General features: G+C 39.9%; 1 protein-coding gene and 1 pseudogene across 1 annotated transcript in view; one reads left to right on the top strand and one right to left on the bottom strand.

The window, feature by feature from the left end:
• Positions 1-27,706, top strand: part of RAVER2 (ribonucleoprotein, PTB binding 2) — an 87,274-nt gene that overhangs the window by 57,300 nt on the left and 2,268 nt on the right. Inside the window, 5 exon segments of the mRNA XM_036026220.1 lie at positions 430-534; positions 688-799; positions 1,513-1,781; positions 15,176-15,287; positions 16,558-16,694. Of these exon segments, the coding sequence (XP_035882113.1) occupies positions 430-534; positions 688-799; positions 1,513-1,781; positions 15,176-15,287; positions 16,558-16,694 (735 nt within the window).
• Positions 9,666-13,248, bottom strand: LOC114496170 (annotated as a pseudogene).

The following is a 27,706-nucleotide window of genomic DNA, read 5'->3' on the forward strand; positions in this document are numbered from 1 at the left end:
GTAATTACATGTTTTTATAGTTAGTGAATGCCTTCTTTCTTCAAGGGACTCTAAGATCCATGAGGGCCGATCATGTTGTATTTCTCACTGTGTAGCACAGTGCCTGGCACACAGGAAGTGTCCAGTAGATCTTCATGGAATGATGAAATAGATAAATGAGTGAGTGAGTGATGCTGACATTAAAGCCAGAGAGGGATGGGGGTGGGGGATGAACGAAAAGGAGGAGAGGATGAGGAACTCATTTGATGATGTGTGGACATGTCTTACATGTGATCACAAGTAATCAGTGTTGTCAGAAGTTGCCAAGTGAGATACACAGGAGCTTTTGCTTTTGCTCAGATCAGCTAGAGAGTTGAACTGTATGAAGTGGTTATACAACAAGCAGCTTTTAACAATTAAACTAACTTAATGTTTTATCATTTTTCACAGAGCTCACTTGTGGGTAATACTTCTCGTTTGTTCCTTCAGAACCTCCCCCATGTACCGCTGGCACAGCAGCAACTAATGAAGTTTGAGAGTATTCATACCAATAACGTAAGGATGGGTTTTTCATTTGGAATGAGTTCATCTTTATTTTTTCTATAATCAGGCTGTTGGTCAGATTGAATTTCCACTTGTGCAGGCTTTTAATTCAGTTGTATCCTGCTGCCATTGGCAAATGTCTCACTTTCTTTTCTTCTTTGGCAGAAGCCAGGCCTGCTGGGCGAAGCCCCAGCGATGGTGCTTCAGACTGCAGTCGGGATGGGGCCGGGGCTTCCCTTGAAAGCAGAGCTGGGGCACCACGGAGAAGCACATAAAAGTAGGTGATGTGTATTTACTGGCAAGTCCATGAACAGTCAGGTTTGAAATTTAAAAATAGTTTACCTGTATTCTACTTTTTACACAAAGGTCCCATTTGAGTTTTATTCAGTCATCTAAAATTTCGAGAGCCCTTCGGCTTTTCTGTTTTTAATATTAGAAAACTGTTGGTGAGTTACCAATAAACTTGCTTCCGTGCCCGGAGGAGCGTATCCAACAGGGGCGGGCTTTAATGTTTGACGAAGGCTCCCAGCGGCGTGAGGTAAAGACGCAGACCTGCGTGAGCCCAACACGCTGCCCGCTGGGCCGCCAGCACACGATACGTGTGCACCCCTGCAGTTTTTGCCCTGGTGAGAAACGGTTAGCCTCTCTAAAGAAGTATCTGGTGTTTGTCAATGTAAAGTGTATTTGTATCATTTAAAAAAATGTGATCTCCAAATTAAAACTTACAGTTAAAACTTAGAATTAAAAAATATCTTTGAGACCATTCTGGAAGTTGCCTAAGAAAAGCATGATCCCTACTGCAGGTTTCTGTTTTCGCATACAGGAACGTGCTGACGTACAGCCCCCAACCTCACCTTTGAATCTGACTGTTCTCTAACAGGTTAAGAAAGGGGTTATTTGTGTTTTGCCTGTAACTTAGCAAAATCAAAATTACTATTGTGAATGAGTCTTGTCTAACCAGAAGTTTTTTGCATTTGTGGTTCACTATAGCATCTAACCTGATTCCAACACAAACAACTGTAACAGCGGGAATAGGCATGTTACCGTTCTTTCCAAATCAGCACATTGCTGGACAAGCTGGGCCGGGACAAGGGAATACTCAGGAGAAACAGCCAGCCTCCGTGGGAATACCAGAAGGAAATTTCTCAGGGTCACAGGCTTATCTTCAGAGCTTTCCAAACCTTACTGCTGGAGGTTTGCTGACAGGACACCATAAACAACCACAAAGCCAGCCAAAAGGCACAGAGATGAGTTCGGGGGTAAGAAAACTCTGTGTGTGCATGTGCATACATATACATATATGCAAACAATGCAGGTGTTGTATGCTCCATATGTACATACACACACACACTACAGGGAGTATATATATTCTTTTTGTTGCCCATTATTTTTTAAATATATTTTATTGATTATGCTATTACAGTTTTCCCAAGTTTTTCTCCTTTGCCCTCTCTACCCAGTACCCACCTTCCTCCCAGCATCCCCCACCCCTTTAGTTCGTATCCATGGGTCATGCATATAAGTTCTTTGGCTTCTCCATTTCCTGTACTGTTCTTAACATCACCCTGTCTATTTTGTACCTACCAATGATGCTTCTTATTCCCTGCACCTTTTCCCCCAGCTGATACCCCGCCCCCCACCCCATGATCTCCATATCTGTGATTCTGTTTCTTTTCTGGTTGTTTGCTTAGTTTGGTTTTCTAGATTCAGTTGTTGATAGTTGTAGATTTGTTGCCCTTTTAATGTTCATAGTTTTGATCTTCTTTTTCTTAAATAAGTCCCTTTGACATTTCATATAACAATGGCTTGGTGATGATGAACTCCTTTAGTTTTACCTTGTCTGGGAAGCACTTTATCTGCCCTTCAATTCTAAATGATAGCTTTGCTGGATAGAGTCATCTAGGTTGTGGGTCCTTGCTTTTCATCACTTTGAGTACTTCTTGCCAGTTCTTTCTAGCCTGCAAACTTTCTTTTGAGAAATCAGCTGATAGTCTCATGGGAACTCCTTTGTAGATAATTATCTGCTTTTTCCTTGCTGCTTTTAAGATTATGTTTAACTTTTGGCATTTTTATTATGATGTGTCTTGTTGTGGTCCTCTTTGGGTCCAACTTGTTTGGGGCTCTCTGTTCTTCCTGGACTTGCATGTCTCTCTCCTTCACCAAATTAGGGAAGTTATCTTTCATTATTTTTTCAAATAAGTTCCAATTTCTTGCTCTTCCTCTTCTTCTGGTACCCGCATTATTCAGATGTTGGTACATTTAAAGCCTATTCTCATTTTTTTTAATTCTTTTTTCTTCTTGCTGTTCTGATTGAATGCTTTTTCCTGTCTTGCATTCCAAATCATTGGTTTAATTCTTGGTTTCATCCTCTCCACTCTTGGTTCCCTATAGATTTTTCTTTATTTCACTTAGTGTAACCTTCACTTCTTATGTTGTTGCTGTACTCAGTGAGTCCTTTGAGCATCCCGACTGCCAGTTTTTTGAACTCTGCATCTGATAGGTTGGTTATCTCCATTTCCTTTAGTTCTTTTTCTAGGGTTTTGTTCAGTTCTTTCATTTGGGCCATATTCTTCATCTCCTCAATTTGGCAGCCTCCTTGTGTTTGTTTCTGTATACCAGATAGAGCTGTTTTGACTCCCTGTAAAAGGTACCTGTAAATTGTGTGGGGTGGAGCCTTAGGTAATTGCCAGGGTGGAGCAACCTGCTTTACCACTTTGTTGCTGTGTGTGGAGGGAGGGCTCAGAGAGGAGGCACTGCTTCTGCCTGGCTTCTGGAGCTTCGCTGGCACTGGCCCCATTTCTAGCCACTTCACCCACTTCCTGTATGCAACCTGCATCCTTCCATTTGTCACCCTGGTGGTGATTCCCAGACTGGGTGGGTTTGCATAAGTTCTAAGTCTATGCAGGCCCTTTAAATGAACTCTTCTGAAAATCCTGCAGTTTCTTCCACTGCCCCAACCCACGCTGGTTTTTCCAGCCGGAAGTTATGGAGATTTATCTTCTCGGTGCTGGAACCCTAGGTTGTGCAGTCTGGGTTACGGCTGAGATCGCTCGCACTCAAGGTATTCCTCCCGATTTTATCCACCACACTTGAATGTGGGGCTGCCCCTTCCACCACCGCTGCCTCTCTTCCTGTCTCTGCTACTCCACGCTCCTGCCCCTCTGGATGAGTGTGGCTTCTTTAAATCTTTGATAGTGAAACTTCCATGCAGCTTGATTTTCTGACGGTTCTGGTTGTTACTTGTTTTGAGAAATAGTTGTAACTCTCTCTCTGGTTGCTCAAAGAGGCAAAGCATGCTAATTATACCTCCATCTTGACTGAAAGTGACCTTTGTTCTTTTTAATTATATATTAAATGAGATTATTTTAATTCTAGAGTGTTCTAATTTTTGGTTAGTTTACAAGTGATAAAATTTATGGAGCATCATAAAGCAATCTTAACTATTTTTAAGTTTCAAAGGCAGTTAGTAACATAAAGTATAAAATATGGACTACAAACTAAGTAATTGCTATGATATATCAAAGACAATGATGCCTTTTTCATGGTGTACACGTCTCAAAATAAAAGAAAATATTGCACTCTTTAAAAAGTTCTGTTACCATAAACAAACAAAATCCATCTATTGATAAGTAATGTCAGTTGATATTTGGGACTATCATTAATTACTTGCCAATTTGTCAGTAAATAAAATAATTTGTATAAAATGAGTTTTTAAAGTCTGTTACAGTAAAATTATTTACATATGAATTTTTTATTATAAATAATTGCCTCTAAAAAGTTTGAAATATTCATAGTTTTCAAACATACTTGATATATTAAAAATGTAATATAAACTAATATAAGTTCAAATTTTGTGATTTGGTAAAGCTTTGGAGCAGAGGTGTCCAACCCATGGGCTGCATGCAGCCCAGGATGGCTATGAATGCAGCCCAACACAAAATCATAAATTTACTTAAAACCTTTTTATTTGCTCACCAGTTTAAATTTGTGTTTGTATATATTATGTATGGCCCAAGACAACCCTTATTCCAGTGTGGCCCAGAGATGCCATAAGGTTGGACACCCCTCCTTTGGAGAGTTATTAATACTTATATAATTATATAATGACATCAATGAGGCTAAGTAAATAATAAGGCTTTTCTTAAGATATACTCTTTTTTAATCATAAATGTATTCTGCAGCTAATTAAGGCATTATTTTGATATTTAGAGAGAGAATCAATTTTATGTTATCTGAAATATGTCGAAGTCAGTTATTAAATGCTGGTCTGTCCAAAAGAATCCAATCTGTGTTTTAGTTCTGGAAGTTTTTACCCAGTGATTTTAATGGTTCATAAACCACTGACACATTTAGAAATGTTATAATTGCTAGGTAGAATACATTACATTTAATTTTTATTTTATTTGTAGTCTAAAATACCATTTCATTTGTAAGTGGTATAAAACTGATGGTATAAGGAGAATATGAGGAAAAGATTTACGTAGCTGGCTGTGTTCCAATGTCAAGTTAATATTGAATTTGTAAGAGGTGTGGTATCACTTAACCCAAGCAGGATATATGGATAGAATGTCCAATAATTAAAAAATTAAACTGCTAAGGCAGTTCTTCACAGAAGGAATTTTTAAAATTTATCTGTAGTATTTATTGTTTAGGTTATTGAGGGGAATTAAACAAAAGAACGCATATATGAATACTTTACTGTTTACACAGAATCTTTAATTCATATTAAATGCAAGCAACAGTGTCTCTAGAAAAACAGTGTATGAGGTGATGCACATAATGGGTGGATGAGAATCTCTTCAGAAGAAAACAGCCCAGGTCGGGCAGAGTCTGGAAACCAAGTCCTGTGAAGCACTGAGGGAAAGGTGTGTGTGGACCTGGGAAGGAGTGACCCACCGGACATACATTTAAAAAGAAATATTCATAGAGTAGTCCCATGGTATTCCGTGCTTCTCTGGTGGGCAGAACTAGTCCCATAAGTGTGGCATAAAATAAATTAGATTCACATTTAACATAACAAAGAGCATCTGTACGGATCACTGTAGGAGCGAGTTCCCTTCCTGACAATGGCAGGTTGGACCAGGCACTCTAAAGGATGTTTTCCAAATGTGTGGCAAGATTTTGGACTTTGTTAAATAATCTGTTTAACTTGGTTTTAAGTTTTTAGACCTGCATCTTTTCTCATCTCTATTTTTTTATTGAGGTATAATTGACATATGACATTATCTTATTGTCATGTGTACATCACAATGATTTCATATTTGTACATATTGCAAAATGATCACAATAAGTCCAACTTCTTTTTTTAAAAGTATGATAAATTATACACATGGAAACGTTTGATGTACATGTTTCTTGCTCAGTTATCTCCAAACATGGATTTATGTCTGTTATGAAAAGGAAATATGATAGCTTCAGGTTAAATCATAATGCTAAGGTGCTGAGCAGTTATTATTACTGCTTATACAATTTAGTGTTGGAGTCTCGGTTTGGGGGACACACCCACACACACGCAAATTCTCTTTTATGTAGATGACAATTCAGATAAAAATGTATATACTTTGGCAAAATACCCACATATCTTCCAGGAATTGCTGGAGAGATGAAATATAAAAACGGACTGGACTACTTGGAAGCTTTGCAACTTCAGAAACAGTGATGGGATCCATGAATAATGGGGGAAAGTCTTTTGATTCATTAGAGTTCTAAATATTATCAGACTATATAACATCAAGTAATCTTCTAATCAGAATTTTCTATTTTTGTAATACTAGTTCATCAAAAATCAAACCTCCATGAATCAGTGTTGAGGGACAGTGAAAAACAGGCCTGCAAAGGCACTGGGCATCGTTGTTTTGTGTCTTTAAGTGCTGCCTTGCCAGGCGGTTACTCGTCAGCTGTCTTGGTGTAATTAGAGTTGAAATAGTTACTCTGATCTGCGTAAGCCCTACCATGGCAGGATTTGTTTACTCAGAACAGATTTCATTTCCGATAGTATATGTAAAATTTATCACAAAGTCAGAATATAATTCACAGTTTGAACAGAAACCTCAAGTGTTTAAATCTCAACAGTCAGGAAAATAAACATGGCGTATTAGGTTGCTTCTGAATACAAACCGCTCGTTGCAGTAAAGCGGGATATGATTTCTGACCTGGGTTAGAAGTGACGGAGTGGCCCCGGCCGTCGCGCTCAGTCGGCTGGAACGTCGTCCCGCACAGTTTGATTCTGGTCAGGATGCTCGGGAGGCCACCAGTCGGTGTTTCTCTCTCATGTCAGTGTTTCTCTCCCTTCTCTCCCTCTCTTTTAAAAGCAATGAGGAAAAGCAATGTCCTCGGGTAAGGATAACATAATAAAGTGAAGAAGTCATTTTTTTTATGTGAAGCCTTGACCAAACTCAGTCAAGTTCCAGATTACCATATCATAACACACATCAAACTCCACTGACACAACTTATTTGTTGAAGATTTGGGTGCACATGTAACCACATTCGGGGACTGGATGCCCCTGGCTTCGCTCAGGGAGGGGGGGTGAAGAGAGGAAGAGGCACACCACAGATCAGGCCCCGTTTTCACTTCTCCGTTGATGGCCACGCCCACTTTGCCAAAGAGTGTTCCTTCCATGGAGATACACTTCTAATTTATAATGCTGGACAGTGGGAGGGAAAAAGAGGGGCCCACTTTTAAAAAACCCATTATTATAAAGTTATTTAGCGATTTTAATTAGATACGGAATGACTCTACAGTTTCTGCTCTGAAGATATTCTTTTGCAAAGTGTTGAGTTGCCAGTTTATCTTTGACAAGTGATCAAGAAAGACAAATGCATCTTCTGATTTTACAAATAAGAATGTGTGAATAAAAGTTATGTACCATGATCTAACCCATACTTCTGATTTAAAATATAACTAAGTTCTTTCAATAAACTATTAACTTTTAATTTTAAACTTATATCATTCTTACTGTACTGTTCTCATTCTCTTTCCTTTTTATTTTCACATTATTTCTATAAATTCTCAAAAACAAAAACCCTGAGTCTTGGAACCAACTTACATTGGCTTTCGGAGGTTAGCTTATAACTTTCAAAACACCTTGTTAAAATACAAAAACCCAGAAGTTCCAAACAAAACAATTTTATAGTATATATCTAATTTATTTTTTAAAAAATATTCTGGGGACTTCCAGCCAAGATGGAGGCATAGGTAGACATACCTTGCCTCCACGCACAGCCAAGATAGGGACAACAACAATTCAGAAATAGAATAACAATCAGAACTGACAGAAAATTGAACTGTATGGAAGTCGGACAGCCTAGAAGTTAAAATAGACACGTTCATCCAGACCGGTAGGAGGGGCGGAGTCGGGCAGCCCGGTGCAGGTCTCGCTCGGAGAGCAGAGCAGAGAACGTGGTGACCAGGTGCATAAGGCATCCGGCGTGAGCAAGACTGCAGTGGGTGGACCCTGAGTGCGCAAGCAGCAGCTGGCAGACCTTGGCCAAGGGGTGGCAGCAAACGACAGACCCAGCGAGGCGGCAATTGTGAAGCAAGGCACTGTGCACAACCCAGGATCACAGTGCTGGGAAATAGAGCCTTGGGAGACTGACTGAAAACACCTGTGGGGGTTGAGGCGCAGCGAGAGACTCCCAGCCTCACAGGAGAGGTTGTTGGAAAGTCCTACAGGGTACACAGGCCCACCCACACGGGAATTGGCACCAGGGGGGCCCAGTTTGCTCGGGGGAAGCAGCAGAAGGGACTGAGGTCTGATGGAGAGTGGAGCAAGTGCTATTATTCCCTCTCGGATCCCACCCACACATACAACGTCACAACCCAGCGACTGGGGTGCCCCGCCCTGGTGAACACCTAAGGCTCCGCCCCTCATACGTAACAGGTGCGACCAGACCAAAGGGAGGAAAAAATGATGGCTCAAACAGAATTGAAAGACACAGAACCAGTACTTTTAAGCAACTAAGAGATAGCCAACCTATCGGATGCACAGTTCAAAGCACTGGTGGTCAGGATGTTCACAGAATTGGTTGATTTTGGTGGCAAATTAGATGAACAAATGCAGGCTACGATAAGAGAAATGAAGGAAAATGCACAGGGAACCCATAGTGATGGGAAGGAAACTGGGACTTAAAACAATAGAGTAGATCAGAAGGAAGAAAGAAACAAACAAAAGAATGGAGAAATAAGAATTCAAAAAAATGAGAAGTTTAGGAACCTCCAGGACATCTTTAAACATTCCAGCATCCAAATTATAGGGGTACCAGAAAGAGAAGAGGAAGGGCAACAAGTGGAAAACTTATTTGAACAAATAATAAAGGAGAACTTCCCCATTCTGGCAAAGGAAATAGACTTCCAGGAAATCCAGGAAGCTCAGAGAGTCCCAAAGAAGTTGGACCCAAGGAGGAACACATCAAGGCACATCATAATTACATCAGCCAAGGTAAAAATGAAGGAGAGAATCCTAGAAGCAGCAAGAGATAAGGAGACAGTCACCTACAAAGGAGTTCCCATCAGACTGTCAGCTGATTTCTCAAAAGAGACCTTACAAGCAAGAAGGGACTGGAAAGAAGTATTCCAAGTCATGAAAGGCAAGGACCTACATCCCAGATTGCTCTATCCAGCAAAGCTTTCATTTAGAATGGAAGGGCAGATGAAGTGCTTCTCAGATAAGGTCAAGTTAAAGGAGTTCATCATCACCAAGCCCTTATTTTATGAAATGTTAAAGGGACTTATCTAAGAAAAAGAATATAAAAAACATTGTATAGTAAAAGGACAGCAAACTCACAATTATTAACAACCACACCTAAAACAAAAAGAAACTAAGCAAACAACTGGAACAGGAACAGAGCCACAGAAATGGAGATCACATGGAGGGTTAGCAACAGGGGAGTGGGAGGAGGAGAGAGGGGGAAAAGGTACAGAGAATAAGTAGCATAATGGTAGGTAGAAAATAGGGGGAGGGCAAGAATAGTATGAGAAATGTAGAAGCTAAAGAACTTATAAGTATGACACATGGACATGAACTAAAGGGGGGGATGTGGGTAGGAGAGGGTGTTCAGGGTGGAGGGGAATGAAGGGGGGTAATGGGACAACTGTAATAGCATAATCAATAAAATATATTAAAAATATTCTGAATTGTTTTTATACAAGTAATTGTTATTTTTTTCAAATGAAACTCTTCATAGGCTAGAAGAGGGTTTGTGGTATTGCTTCATTAAAAACCAATGCAAATTTCATTTTATCTGTGCTGGTACTTCCACTGTTTCCAAGTAGCTATCTGGCAGAATCGTGTAACTTCTCTCTCTGATGGTCTTTGTCTTTCTGGAAGTGTACAACCTCCTTTAATTTTTCAAGCTGTCGTTCTTATCTACTGCATCCCTGCTGTGTGCTCTTGAGCTTCTTCCTGAGTTTTTTGACTTGCTGTTCTGGCTGGTGAATCCTTTTTTCTGGGGCATTGTATCTTCCACTGTACAGTTGTGATCACAGAAAACTGAGAGGTAGCAGGGGTCTGAGGAGGAGGCACCAGTAATCCAATAGCAACATCAGCCTGGGAAATGGGAGGTGTTAAAGGAGATGGGGGAAGCTGTTCCTCTGGTTCCAGAAGATCTCTCTGCTTGTCACGTGCTTCGGTACAAAGAAATATTGTGGGTACAGCGTTCTCTTTCTGCATCTTGTTGCACTCCCTTTCAAAGCAATCTGGAGTACAGTGTTCTGAACAAATACTGCTAAAGTATAGCAGTATTGGGTATAATGTTTTCTCTTCTGACAGCTGCCTCCCATTCTTTTAAAGACTGGGTCGAGTAAGAGGAAACTTGTGGAAAGAAATGGGCTTTTCTTTATACTCCAGTTTCTTTTCAGATTGTATAAATCTGTTGCCTTACCTTGTGGGTTCTTGCTGCTGTAGGCTGAATGGGGCTGCACTGTCCTTCCGGTCTTCAGTCATTTCACCTGTTGCCCCAGCAGGCAGCCAAAGCTGTCACAGATGTCGGTATTCTTGGTTTTGACACCCTTGCTCCTTCAGTAGCTTTGACCAACAATCACAGTGAAGAGAGCCTCACACAGCAGTGGCCGATGTGCTGTGTCATTGTCTGCATTAGCAGAAGGACCACAACCATTCCCCATCTGCCATCTCCAAGATGGTAGAGGAAGCCACAATAAGTCTAACTTCTGTCGCCATACATAGTTACAGAATATGTTTGCTCTTGCAATGAGACTTTTAAGATTTGTTTTAGCAACTTTCAAATATGCAGTACAGCCCTTGCTGATTTGGCTTAGTTGGTAGAAGTGTTGTCCTGTACACCCTAAGTTGGGGGTTCGATTCCCGGTCAGGGCACAATTCCTACATCGTAGGTTCATTCCCCATTTGGGGCACATACCAGCGGCAACCTATCTGTTTTTCTCTCTCTGATCGATGTTTCTTTCTATCTCAGCCTTCCTCTCTGTCTCAAATCAATAAACATATATAAAAATATTTTTAAACATCCAATACATATTATAAACTGTAGTCACCATACTGTATATTATATCCCTATGACTTGCTTTGCAATGGGAATTTTTTACATTTTTGACTCCATGAACATGGGTGTTTTTTTCATTTAGTTGTCTTTAATTTCTTTCCACAATGTTTTGTAGTTTTCAATGTATAAGTATTTCTCAGTTCAGTTACTTCCTAAGTATTCTGTTGTATTGGAATTGTTTTCTTAGTTTTCTTTTGTATTATTCTTTGTTAGTATATAGAAACACAATTAGTTTTGCCTGTTGATTTTTTATCCTGAATTCACTTATTATTTCTAAGAGTTTGTGTTTGTGTAATCTTCAGAGTTTTCATGTCATACGCAATTTACTTTTTTGTTTCTAATTTGCATGCCTTTTATATCTTTTTGCTGCATAATTGCTCTGGCTAGGACTTTAAATACTGTGTTGAACAGAAGTGGTGAAGACATCTTTGTTTTACTCAGGAACTTACAGGGGAAGGTTTCAGCCTTTTCCCATTGATTTGTGCTAGTTTCCTTCTATTTCTAGTTTGTTGAGGGTGTTATATTTTGTGAAATGCTTTCTTTGCATCAGTTGAGATCATCATGTGCTTCCTCCATTCTGTTAATGTGATGTGTTGCATTGTATGTTGAATCATCTTTACATTCTAGGGTTAAATCCCAATCGGTTATGGTGTATAATCCTGTCCTGCTGGATTTGATTTGCTAGTGTTTTGTTGATGGTTTTGCAGAACACTTTACTCCAGATTGCTTTGAAAGGGAGCCCAGCAAGATACAGAAAGAGAATGCTGTACCTACAATATTTCTTTGTACCGAAGCACATGACAATCTGGATAAGGGATGTTGGTCTGTAGTTTTCTTATAGCATCTGTCTGACTTTAGTACCAGGGCAATGCTGTCTCATAAAAGGAGTTAGGAAGTGTTCCCTCTTCCTCAATTTTATGGGAGAGTTTGAGGAGGGTTGGTGTTAATTCCTCTTTAAATGTTTGGCAGAATTCTCCAGTGAAGCCATTTAATCCAGGGCATTTTTTTCTGGGCAAAATAGTGTAACTGTTAAGAAAGGAAGGGAACTTCCAGTCAAGATGATGGTGTAGGCAGACATGGCTCACCTCTTCGCACAACCACATCAAAATTACAACTAAAATGTAGAACAATCATCACTCAGAACCATCAGAAATCTAGTTGAATGGAAGTCTGACAACTACGGAATTAAAGAAACCACATCCATCCAGGCAGGTAGGAGGGGCACAGATTCGGAACAGGCTGGTCCCGCATCTATGTGTGATGAATAAAAATTCAGGAAGGATATTTCAGGAGATTAGAGTCCAAGCCCCACACCAGGCACATAACCCAGGGTTCTAGTGCCAAGAAGATAAGTCTCTATAACTTCTGGCTGCAAAATCCAGTGGGGACTGCGTCAGTGAGAGAAACTGCTGGAGCCCCAACAGTTCCTCTTAACTAACACACAGACTCACCTACTCAGACTTACTCTCTCTCAGCTCCAGTACTGAGGTAGCAGCTTGAAAGACACGAGTGGCATGCAGGGAGAAACCGAAGTGTTTGGCGTCAAAGTGAGCAGAGGCCTTTGTCCCTTTTCTAAACTCTCCCCCCACAGAGCCAGCAAGCAGGTGCCATATCTGAGACTCCATCAACCTGGCTAACACTATTTGAACCACCTCGGAGATCCTGAGATTCCGCCCCACCAAACTTAAAGGTGCACCTAAGCTGCTTTTCCATATGAATGGCTGGTTTTGACTCATGCTTCACATCTTCCTAAATCCTCACAAACAGGCAACAGCTGGCCTCAATGAGCCCCAGGCCTTGCACTAACAGGAGCCAGCCTCGATTCACAGTGTGGCTTCTCCTGGGAATCTCCAAGCCCAACACAAGTAGCAACCATCTCAGATTGCTTTATAGCTCAGGCAGGGTAGCCCTGGGCAAAACTGGGGGTAGGGGTTGACCTTGGCCTGTGACACCCAGAAAACCCCAGGGACAGTGCACCCAGTGTACAGCTATAGGCCATGTTGGAGAATCACCACCCTTCTCCGGGTGGCCAGTGGTCACAGCCAGTCCTTGCAGCTGACTGGCCTGGGTAAAACCCTCCTATCGATCTGCCAACAGCAACCAAGGCTCAACTAAAGAGCAGAGTGTACTCAGCCTACACAAACTCAGGTACCCAGCTTGGGTGATAGGGGAGACTATGCCACTGGACCCTACAGGACACCTACGACATTAGGCTATACAACCAAGGGATGGAGTCAAAGCTGCTCTACCTAATATGTAGAGACGAACACAGGGAAGCTGCCAAAATGAGGAGACAAAGAAACATGGCCCAAATGAAATACCAAACCCCAGAAAAAGAGCTAAAAGAAATGGAGATGAGCAACCTATCAGATGCAGAGTTCAGAACACTGGTTATAAGGATGCTCAAGGAACTTAATGAAGATCTCAACACCATAAAAAAGATCCAGTCAGAAATGAAGGATTCACTAACTGAAATAAAGAACAATTTACAGGGAAACAACAGTAGAGTGGATGAAACCAAGAATCAAATCAGTGACTTGGAGCTAAGGAAGTAAAAAACAACCAATCAGAAGAACAAGAAGAAAAAAAATCCAAAAAAATGATAATATAAGCAGCCTCTGGGACAACGTTAAGTGTTTCAACATTTGAGTCTTAGGGGTACCAGAAGGAGAAGAGAAAGAGCAAAAAACTGGAAATCTATTTGAAAAAATAATGAAAGAAAACTTCCCTAATTTGGGGAAGGAAATAGACATGCAAGTCCAGGAGGCACAGAGAGTCCCAAACAGGATGGATACAAAGAGGCCGACTCCAAGACACATCATAATTAAAATGCCAAAGATTAAAGATAAAAAGAGAATCTTTAAAGCAGCAAGAGAAAAGAAGTTAGTTACCTACAAGGGAGTTCTAATAAGACTGTCAGCTGATCTCTCAAAAAGAAACTTAGCAGGCTAGAAGGGATTGGCAAGAAATACTGCAAGCCATGAAAAGTAGGGATCTACAGCCAAGATTGCTCTACCCAACAAAGCTATCATATAGAGTCAAAGGGCAGATAAGGAGCTTCCCCAACAAGAAGAAACTAGAGTTCATCATCACCAAACTGTTATTATATGAAATATTAAAGGGATTCAAGGAAAAGAAGATCAAAACTACAAACAATAAAATGGCAAAAATCACACATCTACAAATCTATCAACCATTGAATAAAAACAAAACAAAAACAAGCAAACAAGAAGAACAGAGATAGAATCATGGATACGGAGAGCATTTGGATGGTTGCCAGATGGGATGGGAGTGTGGGAAAATGGGTGAAGAGGTGAGGGGATTAAGAAGTACAAATAGGTAGTTACAGAATAATCATAGGGATGTAAAGAACAGTGTAGAATAGCGGTGTCAAACTCATTTTCACCAGGGACCACATCAGCCTCACAGTTGCCTTCAAAAGGCTGAATATAATTTTAGGACTGTATAAATGTAGCTACTCCCTCAACAGTTAAGCAACAGCTTGGCACTGCTGCCTGGTAGAAACAAGGTGGAGGGCCGAATTCGACCCGTGGGCCTTGTATTTGCCACCTGTGGTATGGAAAATGGAATAGGCAAAGAACTTACATGCATGACCCATGGGCATGAATAATGGTGAGGGGATTGCCTGAGGAATGGGAGGTCCTGGAAGGAGAGGGCAAAGGGGGAAAAATCAGGACAACTGTCATTGCATAATCAATAAAATACAATTTTAAAAAAAGGTTTTGAGGCCTGGCTTTAACACTAAATTTTTAAAAAATGTTGGTAACTTTGTTTCTGGAAATAAGGTATGGAATTTGTTTTTTCTTGTGAAGATGAATCCTCTCCTGGGTCAAATGAGAAGGTTGTATAAGGTGGCCTTCAATTCTCTTTCAGTTAGAAAGTTCTGTGGTTCCAGAATAGTTTTTTTTTAAGTTATTGAAAAATTAATGGGCAAAATGTGATCATTTTAATCGATATCTAGAAATACTTTATAGCTTTATATCTTCAAACATTAGTGTCCACAAGTTTTTACCACCCTAGATTTTTTGAAGAATAAGTATTTCTCTACTTCTGCATTTTTATTTTCTTGTACCTCTTCCTAAGCACCCACTCTGTCTTTCATTTTTGGCGAGCAGCCTGCCTCTCAGAATCAGACTTCACTCCTGGGAGAACCGCCGAAAGAAATCCGGCTCAGTAAAAACCCGTACTTGAACTTGGCGAGTGTGTTGCCCAGCGTGTGCTTATCATGTAAGTGAAAAACTCAGGGTTAACGCTTTGGAGTTCTAGTGGATACTTTCCTTAATGAATTTTTCTTCAGTATTTAACTTAATAGAAGCAAATCGTGCCTATTGACCAGTTAAAGCCTAAATGATGACCCCCGTCTTTAAATTGAAAGGTCAACTAAAATGAACACTTTAGACATCTTTTATAATACTTTGTTAGTAATATCAATTTATTGAATTATTATTGAGTCATGATTTAAAATAACTGAGCAGAAGAATTATTTGGCTAGATAATCATTATTTACAATACCTATGGAATCATATTTCTAAAAGAGGTTTAAGTGTCTAAGTAACCTAATATATCTGGAGTGTTAGCAGGATACGCTAAAAATACACTAGTTGCTAATTGAGAGAAGCAGAATTCTCATTTACTTTTTTGGAGGGTCTCCTCAGGCCTTCCATTAGTATATACTCATAGTTGTAAGAGAAAATCGCAAATGCAGTATACTCTGTACACGGGGACATCCACTAGAATATTGGTTTTCTAGAGTGAAAAACTAGGAAGCACCTTCAGGCTCATCACAGGGGGGTGGTTAAATAAATAGTTCATCATAAAACGGAGTACTCTGCAACCATTTTTATAATTGAGAGCTACATGTACTAATGTGAAATGATCTCCAGAACAAATTAAGTGGAAAAAGCAAATGTATGTATGGCATGATTTGTTTAAACCTATATATTCTTATGTGTACATATTTGAATGTGTAAATGCATAGAGTAAATCTGGGAAAATAAATTCTAAGCTGTTACCTCTGGGAAAAAGAATAGGATTGAATGAAAAGAGATGAGAGGTGAATCTTGTTTTTAATGTGCATTCTCTTTATTTGTGAAGTATCCTCTTGGATCTAAACATTAATTTGTAATTTTTTTAAAGCCAGAAAAGGATTTAGTGTGCTTTTAGGATACCTACTATATTTTTATCTGGCCTAAAAATTGATAGAGTAGTTATTTCACATTTTTTATACCTCATTTTGGAGGTTAAACATATATTCTTTCAATGTTTGCACCAAAATCATTTACCCATAGGGAAAAACGCTCATTTTCAGTTGTTTTAAATGAATAAGATAATATCATGTACTATGTATTTTTCCCCTGGAGTTAATACAGACACATCTCTTGGCAAACTAAAATTTGTGTTCTGTTAAAAAATATGCTGAATTAATGAGTTTTGTACTCTGCTTATAATTTATAAACAAGGGACCTAACTAAAATACATGTGTTGGCTTTGCCTTTAGCCCCTGCAAGTAAAACCACTCTGCAGAAGACTGGAATTGCAAGCAACATCCTGGATGCCCTATCTCAGGGAAACGAACCACAGCACACGCTGGAGAAGTGCATTGCTTACTCGCAGCCTTTCGGTGACTACGCACAGGTGAGTGGGTCTCTGCTTTGTGATGGTGTATAGGAAAATTGGTTCAACTGTGTATTGAGTTCACTGAATACCAAATCATGGTTCCTGTAACATCATAGTGAAATTAAAATTGCACTGATCTACACAATATTTCTTGCTTACCACTTGGAATTTTAGGACACATTCGAAAGGATTGGTAGGTATCATTTTACCGTATTTACCTGTTATTGTTTACACTAGTGGTTGGCGAACTGCCGACCAAATCCAGCCCCCCACCCCCACACTTGTTCAGTTAATGAAATTGTTTTGGAATATGGCTGAGTCCCTTCCCTTACATTCTGTCTGTGGTGCTGCTGCACTACAGCCCCAGAGCTGAGTAGTGACAGTAGAGACTATGGCTGCACCATTAAATATTTACAGTCTGGCTCTTCACGGAAAAAACTCTTCTGACCTTCAACTTATACTAGTCTAGACCTGACCACAGACCCAAGCAGATGCTTCTGTTCTTTACCACTGCTCACTGATGTAGAAACATAATGATAATTGCAGGCACTACTTTGCTACCTTTTAAACCAAATAGTCAATAGTGTGAAAAGTATTGTATTCATAAGATATACTGTGTCATTACCCACTTGTGTCAGTTTTGCTTTGCTTTTTCTCCTTCAGCTTATTCTTAGTGGCGTAAGCTAAGAGTACCTATCACGTTAGCAGCGTACGATGATGTAATCATGAGTCCTGTGATCAACAGTTCTAATTCTTATTCCCCAGAGTTGTCAGCGGCTTCTCAGCTCTGCACTGTCCGTAGGAGCTGTGCTTCCACTCCGATTTCCTTGGAGCAGCTCTGTGTTTGTCTCACTTGTCTCTAATAAACTTAGGAAAGCAAACTGATGAGAATTCATTTAGAACAATTGATGCCTGAGTAGGCTTTTATGATGGAATACTAGAAACACAGGTGAAACAGAGTGTAGAAAAGGTGCAGCTGGATATTAGCAAAATATATAATAGAGTCTCTCATGTACCTGTGGAAAAGAGGGGGAAATCTAGGTTGGAAGATGATGTAATTAGGTCACAATAGACCTATACTGAAGGAACAATAGTCATGAATTGATACAATCTAAAAGGCATTCTTTTACATGTTTCATAAAACTCCATCTTTGTTTCCTTATTAGTTAACATTTTAAGTAATGATTTAGGTAAGGACATTGATTGTATACTGATTGTATTTCCAGGTGTCCAGGCCAAGGAAATCATCACACATGCATAAAATAATTTATGAATTGTTTATAATTGTGAAAATTAGAAACCTGAATTTCTATTTATAAGACTGCATTAAACAAATTGCCATATTTATAACAGGAAATACAAATACTAAAAGTCATATAAAATACATAAACACATGGTAAAATGTTTTATAATCTGTTAATTTTAAAATTTTATGAAATATAGTCATACAATTTTGATTTTTTTATTCTGTACAAGGAACACAATTTATTAACAGGAAGAAGCTCAATAATTATTTTACAATTTAGTTAAACATAAGATTTAAATTTTAAAAGTTATTTTTTGAACTTACCTTGAAATTGGCCTTGCTTTTCTCATTAGCAGATATGTTTACTAGATCATTAGGTCAGTGTCCCTGACCGAATAGTCAGGTATGGTGTGTTTTAAAAATTCTTGTAGAACACCAGTTGAAAATCATTGCCATAAAGAATGGTGTAAGAATGATCCCAGCTGTTTCCCATTATGATTTAAAGTGTGTGTGTGTGTGTGTGTGTGTGTGGCTTTATGCTGGCCACAGTGAGTTGCTGTATGGTATGTTGTACATCAGGATAATACTGTCCACCTGTCCGTTGTAACCTTGTGTTGCTCTTGGTCGACAAGGCATCTTTCCTTTTCTTGTGAATGGACCACAGAATATGTGAGGAGATGGTGTGATGAGGGAAGAAGAGGAAACAAAAAAGCAAACGAAAAGGCCTGCCTGGTTTCATATATGGCCTAATGCTGCCATCTAGTGGCAAAAGAATGCAGTGAGCCTGGCCAAAAAGATTTTTGTGTAGACTGTGCTACACCCCAAACTTGTAACAGAAACTAACTATATAAAATATTTTTAAAAACCTAAACCCACTCTAAACAATAATTATGGAACCACAGATTATTTTCACATTCATCCTAGACAATAACTTGGAAAGCACTTTGAAAAATGATATTTGCTAAAAATTTTAATTAAGGAAAGCAAACTTTTGAAATTTATTTAAACTTACCCTCATTACTTTAAAATCTTTTGTTTATAAGCCAGTCTTTTAAGTGTTCAAAAAAGTTATTAAAAGATAATATGCAGTATAAATATGAACACAGTTTTGCTACCCTGACATGTTATTTTTCAAAGAATTTTAATGTGTATGATTTTTTTAAAGTGCTTATGAAACAGACTTAAGATACATGGTTTGTACAGCTTGGTATACTGAAACTAGTGAGGTGGTGATCAAATTTTAATTTTTGAATGGATTATAATACCTTTTAGAGCAGCAATTTTCAAACTTTTTTATATCACAGCACACATAAATTACTAAAATTCTGCCACACACCAAAAAATATATCTTATTTTTGCCTATCTGACAAAAGATAGGTATAATTTTGATTCATTCACAATGGACGACTATTGTTGTGCTGGCTGTTGTTATTTTTTTTATTTGGCAAGCCCAGGGAAAAGAGGTCAGCGCCCCTGAATGAGTAGTCAGGTGTTGCATGTTTTAAAATTCTTGTGGCACAGCAGTTGAAAAGTGCTGTTTTGGAGGATCAGTTATTAAACTCAAAGCTGAGACTTAATACTACTCATACGAAGAAAGCAGGTACTTGAGAAGCAAAATTTAATAGGAAAATTGAAAACATTTATTTATATATGAGAAAGGAAAATTTTTTGTTATTATCATAAAAATGAAGCATGTTGGTTTAAAACCATTTTTAACAATGGGAAAGTTATATTTAAATAAAGTTTTAGAAATGAACTGTACTGAAGAATACAGAAAAGATAATCAGGTTGATTCTTGTTTCTCTTGGTGTGAAGTCAAAAAGCGAACAGCAGCTCTGAGAGAGGGGTGGTAACGGTCCGTGCGCCTGAGGTTCTGGAGGAGCCGGTGCGGCGGTTCCCTGCGGGTGCTCCGTCCAGTCCGGCTCCACCGAGGGGGCAGCATGTAGGGAAGGTTAGACTGAGGAGGCCTCGGCCGAGGCAGAACTTTCTGAAAACTGACTTGATTTGTATTTACATAGCTACATGCTAACTGATTATACTCCTTTCAGAGCAACAATAATGATAAAGAAATATCTTTATTCTGGACTGGCGGTGGATGAGCCTGATCAAATTTACCATCTAAGTTTGTGGAGATACATACATGTACGTCTCCCTACGTATGACGTTCAGGTCAGCTATTTGGTCGACCTGATTTCCACCTGAAATTAGACATGCAGGAGCAGATTGTTACAGCTCCTCTCAGTGTCTGTCTTCTCCCCAGTCACTCTAAGGCATGAATGCCCATTGAAATAGGTTTTCTCCCAGAATTTCGAAGTATACCACTTGGTTCTTTCTCATCTGTATATTCCATAAAAAGTTTTAACTGAAACTTAAAATCACATATAAAGTGTGTGTGTTTGCCCCCCTGCACGTACAAATGCCATGGGTACGTGCGTTCAGCAGCCGCCTGGAGAAACCACCTTGTGCCTGTCTCCTCCCCTGCCCCATTTTTCGTGGGGCCACTTACTAGTCTTTCTGTATTCCAGGACTAGATATACCATTCCCTGTTTGTAATCCTAAACCAGGCATTCCAGCCTCTCCATGACCGAGGCCAGCTTGCCTTTCCAGCCTTACTATTACTCTTGTCTGTGACCAGCTGCTGTGGCCATGCTCTCCTGCCACCTGCCTTTGCTCGGGTGTTTCCTTTCTCCTAGAAGGGCCTTGCCCAGTCTCTTCCTGTCCAAATCTGACCTCGCCTCCAAATGCTAACTCACCCATGAAGCCTTTGTCCATACCTCTCCAATGCTCCTCTCCCATTTCCCCTTCTCTGAAAAAGGCTTTAGCAAGGCAGCTTTCTCTTTTGGCACGGTGGCATCCTGTTAGCATTCGAGTTTGTGCTTTTCTTACTTCCCCTGCGAGGACACGCGCTCCCACAGGGCACACTGGTGCACGCTGCTCTCGGTCACCCCACAGCGCACAGCCCCGGGCCGAGGAGGGTCTGTGACAGAGCAGGAGCCTGTGCCCCACAGACATGCAACAGAAGGAGAAGTGTTTGCTGGCTTTATAGCCTTTCCCTCTTTTGTGGTTTTATTTTTCTCTTGTTTTGTTGTTTCTTTGACACAGATTTATTTCTCCCGGAACACTGAGCTTTGTTTCAAAAATCTTAACTATCATCATTTCTTATTTAACCCAGCAGTCCTTGCAGTGGAAGTTAGCTATCATTGATAGAATGCATCACCTCCCTCCCAATATCATCCGGGCTGTGGTGACGCCCATTTTCACTTCTCCTGCTCACCTGTTTTTTGCTGTGCTGTTTTGGTGAAGATTTTTGCTGATCTTGTACATCTCAGTTGGTCCTTACTGAGAATGGTGTAGCACATCCGGGAAATCCCTTTGAGTGAAGGCATCTAATAAACGTCTTACCTGGCCTCTGAAGATAAAGGTGGTATAGAAAAAGGCAAATCTGGGTTGTTGCTTCGCTTTCTACTAACATATGAAACACCAGTGAGTGAAGAGCAGGAAGAATCGGGGAAGAAAATTAACTGTGTGAGATTTCTGGACCCCAGAGTAAGGCGTTTATGGTTTCTGTCCCTCTTCTTTTTGATAAATGAATTAGCTTATAAAACAAGTAGCTTTTCAAAATGAAGCTATTTTAACGGACTGATCATTTATTAGTGGAAGAAAACTAGTAAGAAAAGGAATTCTTTGTGCCTGAAGCTGCGGGTCTGACAGTGTTAGAGCTTCCGGGCAGCCTGCGGAGGCGGAGCAGACCTGCAGAGGGACGTGAGGGCCTGCGGCGCCCAGGGGAACCTCGGAGCGGCTTGAGAGGCGGGGAGACGATTAAGGTGAAGGGGCTCCGGCTAAGTAGCTAGACTACATTTTTGCTGCAGACAGCCCTTCTCCAGGGTGGAATGTCTGTTAAAATTGAGATATAATTGACATGTGACATTATATTAGTTTCTGGTGTAAAACATAATGCCTTGATATTTGTGTAGATTGCAAAATGATCATGACAGCAAATCTACTTAACATCCACCACCATACATGGTGTCAGATTTTTATCTTGTGATGAAAGCTTTTAACTTGTACTCTCTTAGCAACTTTCAAATATACAGTATAGTATTATTGATTGTAGTCACCGTGCTGTGCATTACATTTCCAGGACTTATCTTATAACTGGAAATTTGTACCTTTTGACCGCCGTCACTCACCCCCCGCCCCGCCCCACCCCCCGCCACCCCTGGCAACCAGCAAGCTGTTCTGTGAGCTTGGTTTGCTTTATTCCTGGTCTTCAGATCTCACGTGTAAGGGAGGTCTCATGTAGTATTTGTCTTTTTTTTAATCATAACCCAAGGATATGTTTGTTAATTTTAAAGAAGGAGGAAGGGTAGAGAGAGAAAAACATTGATGTGAGAAACATCAGTCGGTCACCTCCTGTACGTGCCCCAACCGGGAATGGAACCTGCTACCTAGGCACGTGCCCTGACTGGGAATCAGACCCACAACTCTTTTGGCGTATGAGACAACAGTCCAACCAAGCAAGTCACCTGGCCAGGGCACGTACTGTTTGTCTTTGACTTATTTTACTTAGCACAGTTCCCTCAAGTCCATCCGGGTTGTCACAAATAGCAAGATTTCCTTTTTATGGCAGAATAATATTTCATTATATACGCATCGCATTTGTTAAATCCGTTCGTCCATTGAGGGCCATGTAAGCTACTTCATTGTCTTTGCTGCTGCACACAGCGCTGCATTGGACTGGGAGTGCATACATCTTTGTGTTTCCTTCGGGTACAACACCTAGAAGTGGGATTGCTGGGGCCTGTGGTAACTCTGTTTTTGATTCTTTGAGGAGCTCCATTCTATTTTCCACAGTGGCTGCACAGTTGACATGCTCACTAACAGGGCAGTTTCCCTTTTCTACACGCCCTCGCCAGTACTTACTTCCTTTTTTAAAAAATAGTAGTCATTCTAACAGATGTGAGGTGATACTGCGCTGGAGTTTTGATTTGCATTTCCTTCATGGTAGTGACACTGATGAGCACCTTTTCACATACTCATTGATCACCTGTGTGTCTCCTTTGGGAGATGTCTGCTCAGACCCTGTGGCCACTTTGTATAATCAGACTGTGTCTGTGCTACTGAACTGTATATGCGTATTTTGGACATCCACCCCTTACCAGATACATGATTTGCGAATATTTTCCCCCATTTGGTAGGTTGCCTTTTCATTTTCTTGGTCATTTCTTTTGCTGTACAGAAACTTTGTAGTTTAACTTAGTCCTACTTTTTTATTTTTGCTTTTTTTGCCTTTATTTTTGGTGTTAAATCCAAAAACCATTGCAAAGACTGATGGCTAGGAGCTTACTGCCTGTGTTTTTCTGTAGGAGTCCTGTGGTTTCAGGTCTTATGTTCGTGTGTCTGTTCCATGTGAGTTAATGTTGATGCATGCTGTGCGGCAGGGTCAGTTTCACGCTCTTGCATGCAGCTGTTCAGTTTCCCCAGTTTTTTCTTTTATTGAAGAGACTGTCCTTACCCATTGTACAGTCTTGGCTCCTTTATCATAAATTAATTGACCATTTATGTGTAGATTTATTTCTGGCCTTTCTGTTCTATTCCATTGACCCATGTGTCTGTTTTCTATACCATACTACTTTGATTACTATAGCTTTGTACTATAGTTTGAAATCAAGATGCGGGATACCTCCGAATTTGTTGTCTTGCAAGATTGCTTTGGCTACCTGGAGTCTTTTGTGGCTCCATACACTTTTTAGGATTATTTGTTCTAGTTCTGAGAAAAATACCTTTGGAATTTTGATAGGGATTGCATCCAATCTGTAGAATACTTTGGATAGCATGAACATTTTAATAATGTTCTTTCAATCTAGGAATACAAACTGTCTTTTCATTTATTTGTGTCTTCTTCAGTTTATATATTTGTACTTTTCACGGTAGATTTTTATCTTCTTAATCAAATTTATTCCTGTATTTTTTATTCTTGATGGTATTGTAATTGGCATTTTCTTAATTTCTCTTTCTGTCATTATTAGTGTATAGAAAAGCAACTAATTTTCATATATTGATTTAGTATCTTGTAACTTTACCGAAGTAACTTATTTTAACAGTTTGTTGGTGGAGTATTTAGGGGCTTCTTTATATAATATCATGCCATCTACAAATAGGGGAAAGTTTGGATGCCTTTTATTTCTTTTTCTTGCTTAATTGCTCTGGCTATGGCTTCCAAAACTAGGTTGAATAAAAATGGCAAAATGGGCATCTGTGTTTTGTTCCTAATTTTAGAAGAAAAGCTTTCAGCTTTTCACTGTTGAGTAAGATGTTATCTGTGAGCTTGTCACATCTGGCCTGTATCATGTTGAGGCATATTCCCTTTATAGCCACTTTGTTGAGAGTTTTTAATCATGAAAGAATGCTGAGTTTTTCAAATGCTTTTTCTGCACCTCCTGAGCTGGTCATGATTCTCATTTTGTTAAAGGGGTGCATCACATTGATTCATGAATGCCGGACATCCTTGTACGCTTGGAATAAACCCCACGTGATTATGGTGTACGATCCTTGTTATGTATTGTTGAATTCAGTTTGCTAATTTTTGGGGGGGGGGAGGACTTTTACATCTATGTTCATCAAGGATATTTGCCGTAATTTCCTTTTCTTGTAATGTCCTTGTCTGCTTTTGGTACAATGCTGACCTCATAAAATGAAGTGTGGCCTGTTTTTGGAAGAGTTTTAGAAGGATTGGTATCAGTTCTTCTTTAAGTGTTTGTTAGAATTTATCAGTGAAGTCAGCTCATCCTGGACTTTTGTTGTTGGGAGGTTTTTTGACTGAGTCAGTCTCATTCCTTGTAATCAGTCTGTTCATATTTTCTCTCTCTTCATGATTCAGTCTTGGTAGGTTGTGTGTTTCTAGGAATTTATCCATTTCTTCTAGGCTGTCCACTTTGTTGACATACAGTTGTTGAGAATAGTCTGTTACAATCTTTTGTATTTCTCTTATATCACTTGTAATGTCTTTTTCATTTCTGATTTTGAATCCTTCTTTTCTTGGTGAGTCTAGCTAAAAGTTTGTCTATTTTCTCTTGTAAAAGAACCAGTTTAGTTTAATCTTTTCATTGTCTTTTTCATCTCTGTTTTATTTACTTCTGCTCTGATATTTATTTTCTTCCTTCTAGTAACTCTGGGCTTTGTTGGTTTGTTTTTAGTGTTCCCTGAATACGCTTTACAAAATTAGGTTGTTTATGTGAGGTATTTCTTGTTTCATAATGTAAGCATTTATCACTGTGAACTTTTCTTTTTGAACTGCTTTTGTGTCCCATAATACTGCTTTTCTGTATTTCCATTTTCGTTTGTCATAGGTATTTTTAAATTTTGGTTTCTCTTTTGCCCCATCGGTAGTTCAGGAGCATGTTGTTTATTTCCACGTATTTGTGAATTTTCAGTTTTCTTCTCGTGATTGTTTTTTAGTTTCATACTACTGTGGTCAGAAAAGATGATTATATGATTTTTGTCTTCGTAAACTTACTGAGATTTATTTCGTGGCATAGTAGTATATAATGTCTTGGAGAATGTTCTGTACGCACTTGAGAAGACTGTATATTAAGTTCTTGGGGGTGAGCTGCTCTGTATGTGTCTGTCTGGGACCATCTGTTTTGATGTGTAGTTTAAGGCTAGTTTCCTTTTTATTTTCCATCTGGATGATCTATGCAGAAATGAAGTATGGGTGTTAAAGGTCCCTGCTAGTATTGTTTATTATTTCCCCCTTTAGGTCTATTTTTGCGTTAGGTCTATTGCATGTAGACACCCCTGTGTTGGATGCACATTGTAAGTGCTTATTAGATTGACTTTTTTTATCATTATGTAACAACTTCCTGTATCTCTTATTCAACTTACTGTCTAAAGTCTGCTGTGTCTGACACGTGTATAGTTACCTCAGCTTCCTTTTGGTTTCTGTTAGCACGGGAGACTTTTTCCATCCCTTCACTTTCAGTCTGTGTCCTAAGATCTGGAGTCTTTTTTATGTGGAACCATATAGATGGGCCTTATTTGCTGAATCCATTCAGCCACTCTGCATCTTTTGATTGGAGAATTTAGTCCACTTACATATAATTATTGATACATATGTATTTATCACCATTTTGTTGTTTTCTAATACTTGTACATTTCCTTTGTTCCTTCTCTTGCTCCTTCAGGCAGCAGCTGGGAAGTTATGTAGTGGCCCTTCCCAGGGAGAAATGTAGATGAACATTTTTGCTTGGTCTCTGTGCTGGGCCCAGGTGTCTGACATTGGGGTGGGGCTGCGGGCGAGGTGGCTCCTGTGCCCATCAGAAATTGCTACAGTCCTGTGGGACTCGTGGACGAAAGCCCACCCACTCTCCAGGCTGGGTGATCTGGGGACATCCCTTGGGTGGCAGCTGTACAAGCTCAGGCACAGGTGTGTGTACAAGTGCCTCCCATAGAGATACTCGTGACTTGGAGTGGTGGGTTGGAAGAGGAAGATGTGGTCTCTGGGGAAAGACTTGGGAGATGAGTGAGTTGCTTGGTGCCTGCATGTGCCTTGGGAGGAAGGGCACAGTGATTCCCGTACCCCCGTGAAGAATTGCTTGTTTGCTATGTCTTGTGGATCCCAATGAACACCCGCTGGACTTCAGAGCTAGGTGGTCTGGGAGCTCATCCCTCCGGTAGGGGGAACCTTAAAAGTTGAGGCACTAGATGTGAAGTCTAAACCCTTCACTCCTCAGAACTAGAAGGTGGGGGTTCGCTCCCAATTGTACAGTGCTGTGCTGGGGTGGAATTTACGGCAAGTCTAGCTCAGCCTTTCCTCAGGCTGAAAATGCCGGGTGGGCATTTTCTCAGTCCTGTGTGTAGTGTTAGTTCAGCGAGTTTCTGGATCTTGCAGAGGGAGTTGCTCCATGTGTAGCTGTACATTTGGTGAGTCCGTGGAAGGCAGGCACTTGGTAGCTGCTTCTGTCACTATGTGGGTCAGCTCCCCCTTGTCCCTCTCCTTACCATGAATGAGAACTTGATCTATAAGGAGTTGCTGCAGGCTCATCATCTGTCCCCCATTTTTAAAATTGTGACCATTGTCATTTTCATTGCAATGGTCCTCTGCATTGCTGGAAGCTTTCCCTAGAGTCATTTCTGTATTCTTGTATATTATATAGTTCTGCTTCAGCAAAATTGCCACATGTAGTATTTGTAAAAGCTAAAACTAAGGATTAGGGACCCACAGGGTTGTGCTATGCAGTCTGAGATTCATTGTGTAGATTCCTGTGATTACCTGTGAGGTACAGTGTGGCCTCATCAGAAACACTCCCAGATCAGAATCTTTGTGACACAGCCTGGAAGTCTGCAATTTTAACATTAAATTTTTAGACTAAAGTTTGAATTCACATTGCTCTCTAGAATTCATCATTGTTTTCATTGATATCTTTTGCCAGTTTTTACACCTACCAATTCTCTTGCTACTTTTATTACTGGATGAACTTAATATTTAATTTAACATGCAACTCAATTTCGTAGCCACTGTCCTTCCTCAGAAGAAGACTAATACTGGTATTGGTGCTCCGATCCAGAGGGGTTGAAATATTCACAAACAGCAGAAGCAACGGCAGTATCTTCTTTCTTTCCCCAAAATGTTGGCATTGGAGAGAGGGCACTCAGAGACTGGTTTGTAATTTGTAAAACTTCCACAAGTGATTTTGATACAAAAACTTTAAAATCTAATTTAATGAAAAAGTTTGTGTAATTCTTTGATAGCTTTGTTATTTATCCTATTACTCTGTTTACACCA

Source organism: Phyllostomus discolor, chromosome 5, assembly GCF_004126475.2.
Source record: "Phyllostomus discolor isolate MPI-MPIP mPhyDis1 chromosome 5, mPhyDis1.pri.v3, whole genome shotgun sequence".
Classification (NCBI taxonomy): domain Eukaryota; kingdom Metazoa; phylum Chordata; class Mammalia; order Chiroptera; family Phyllostomidae; genus Phyllostomus; species Phyllostomus discolor.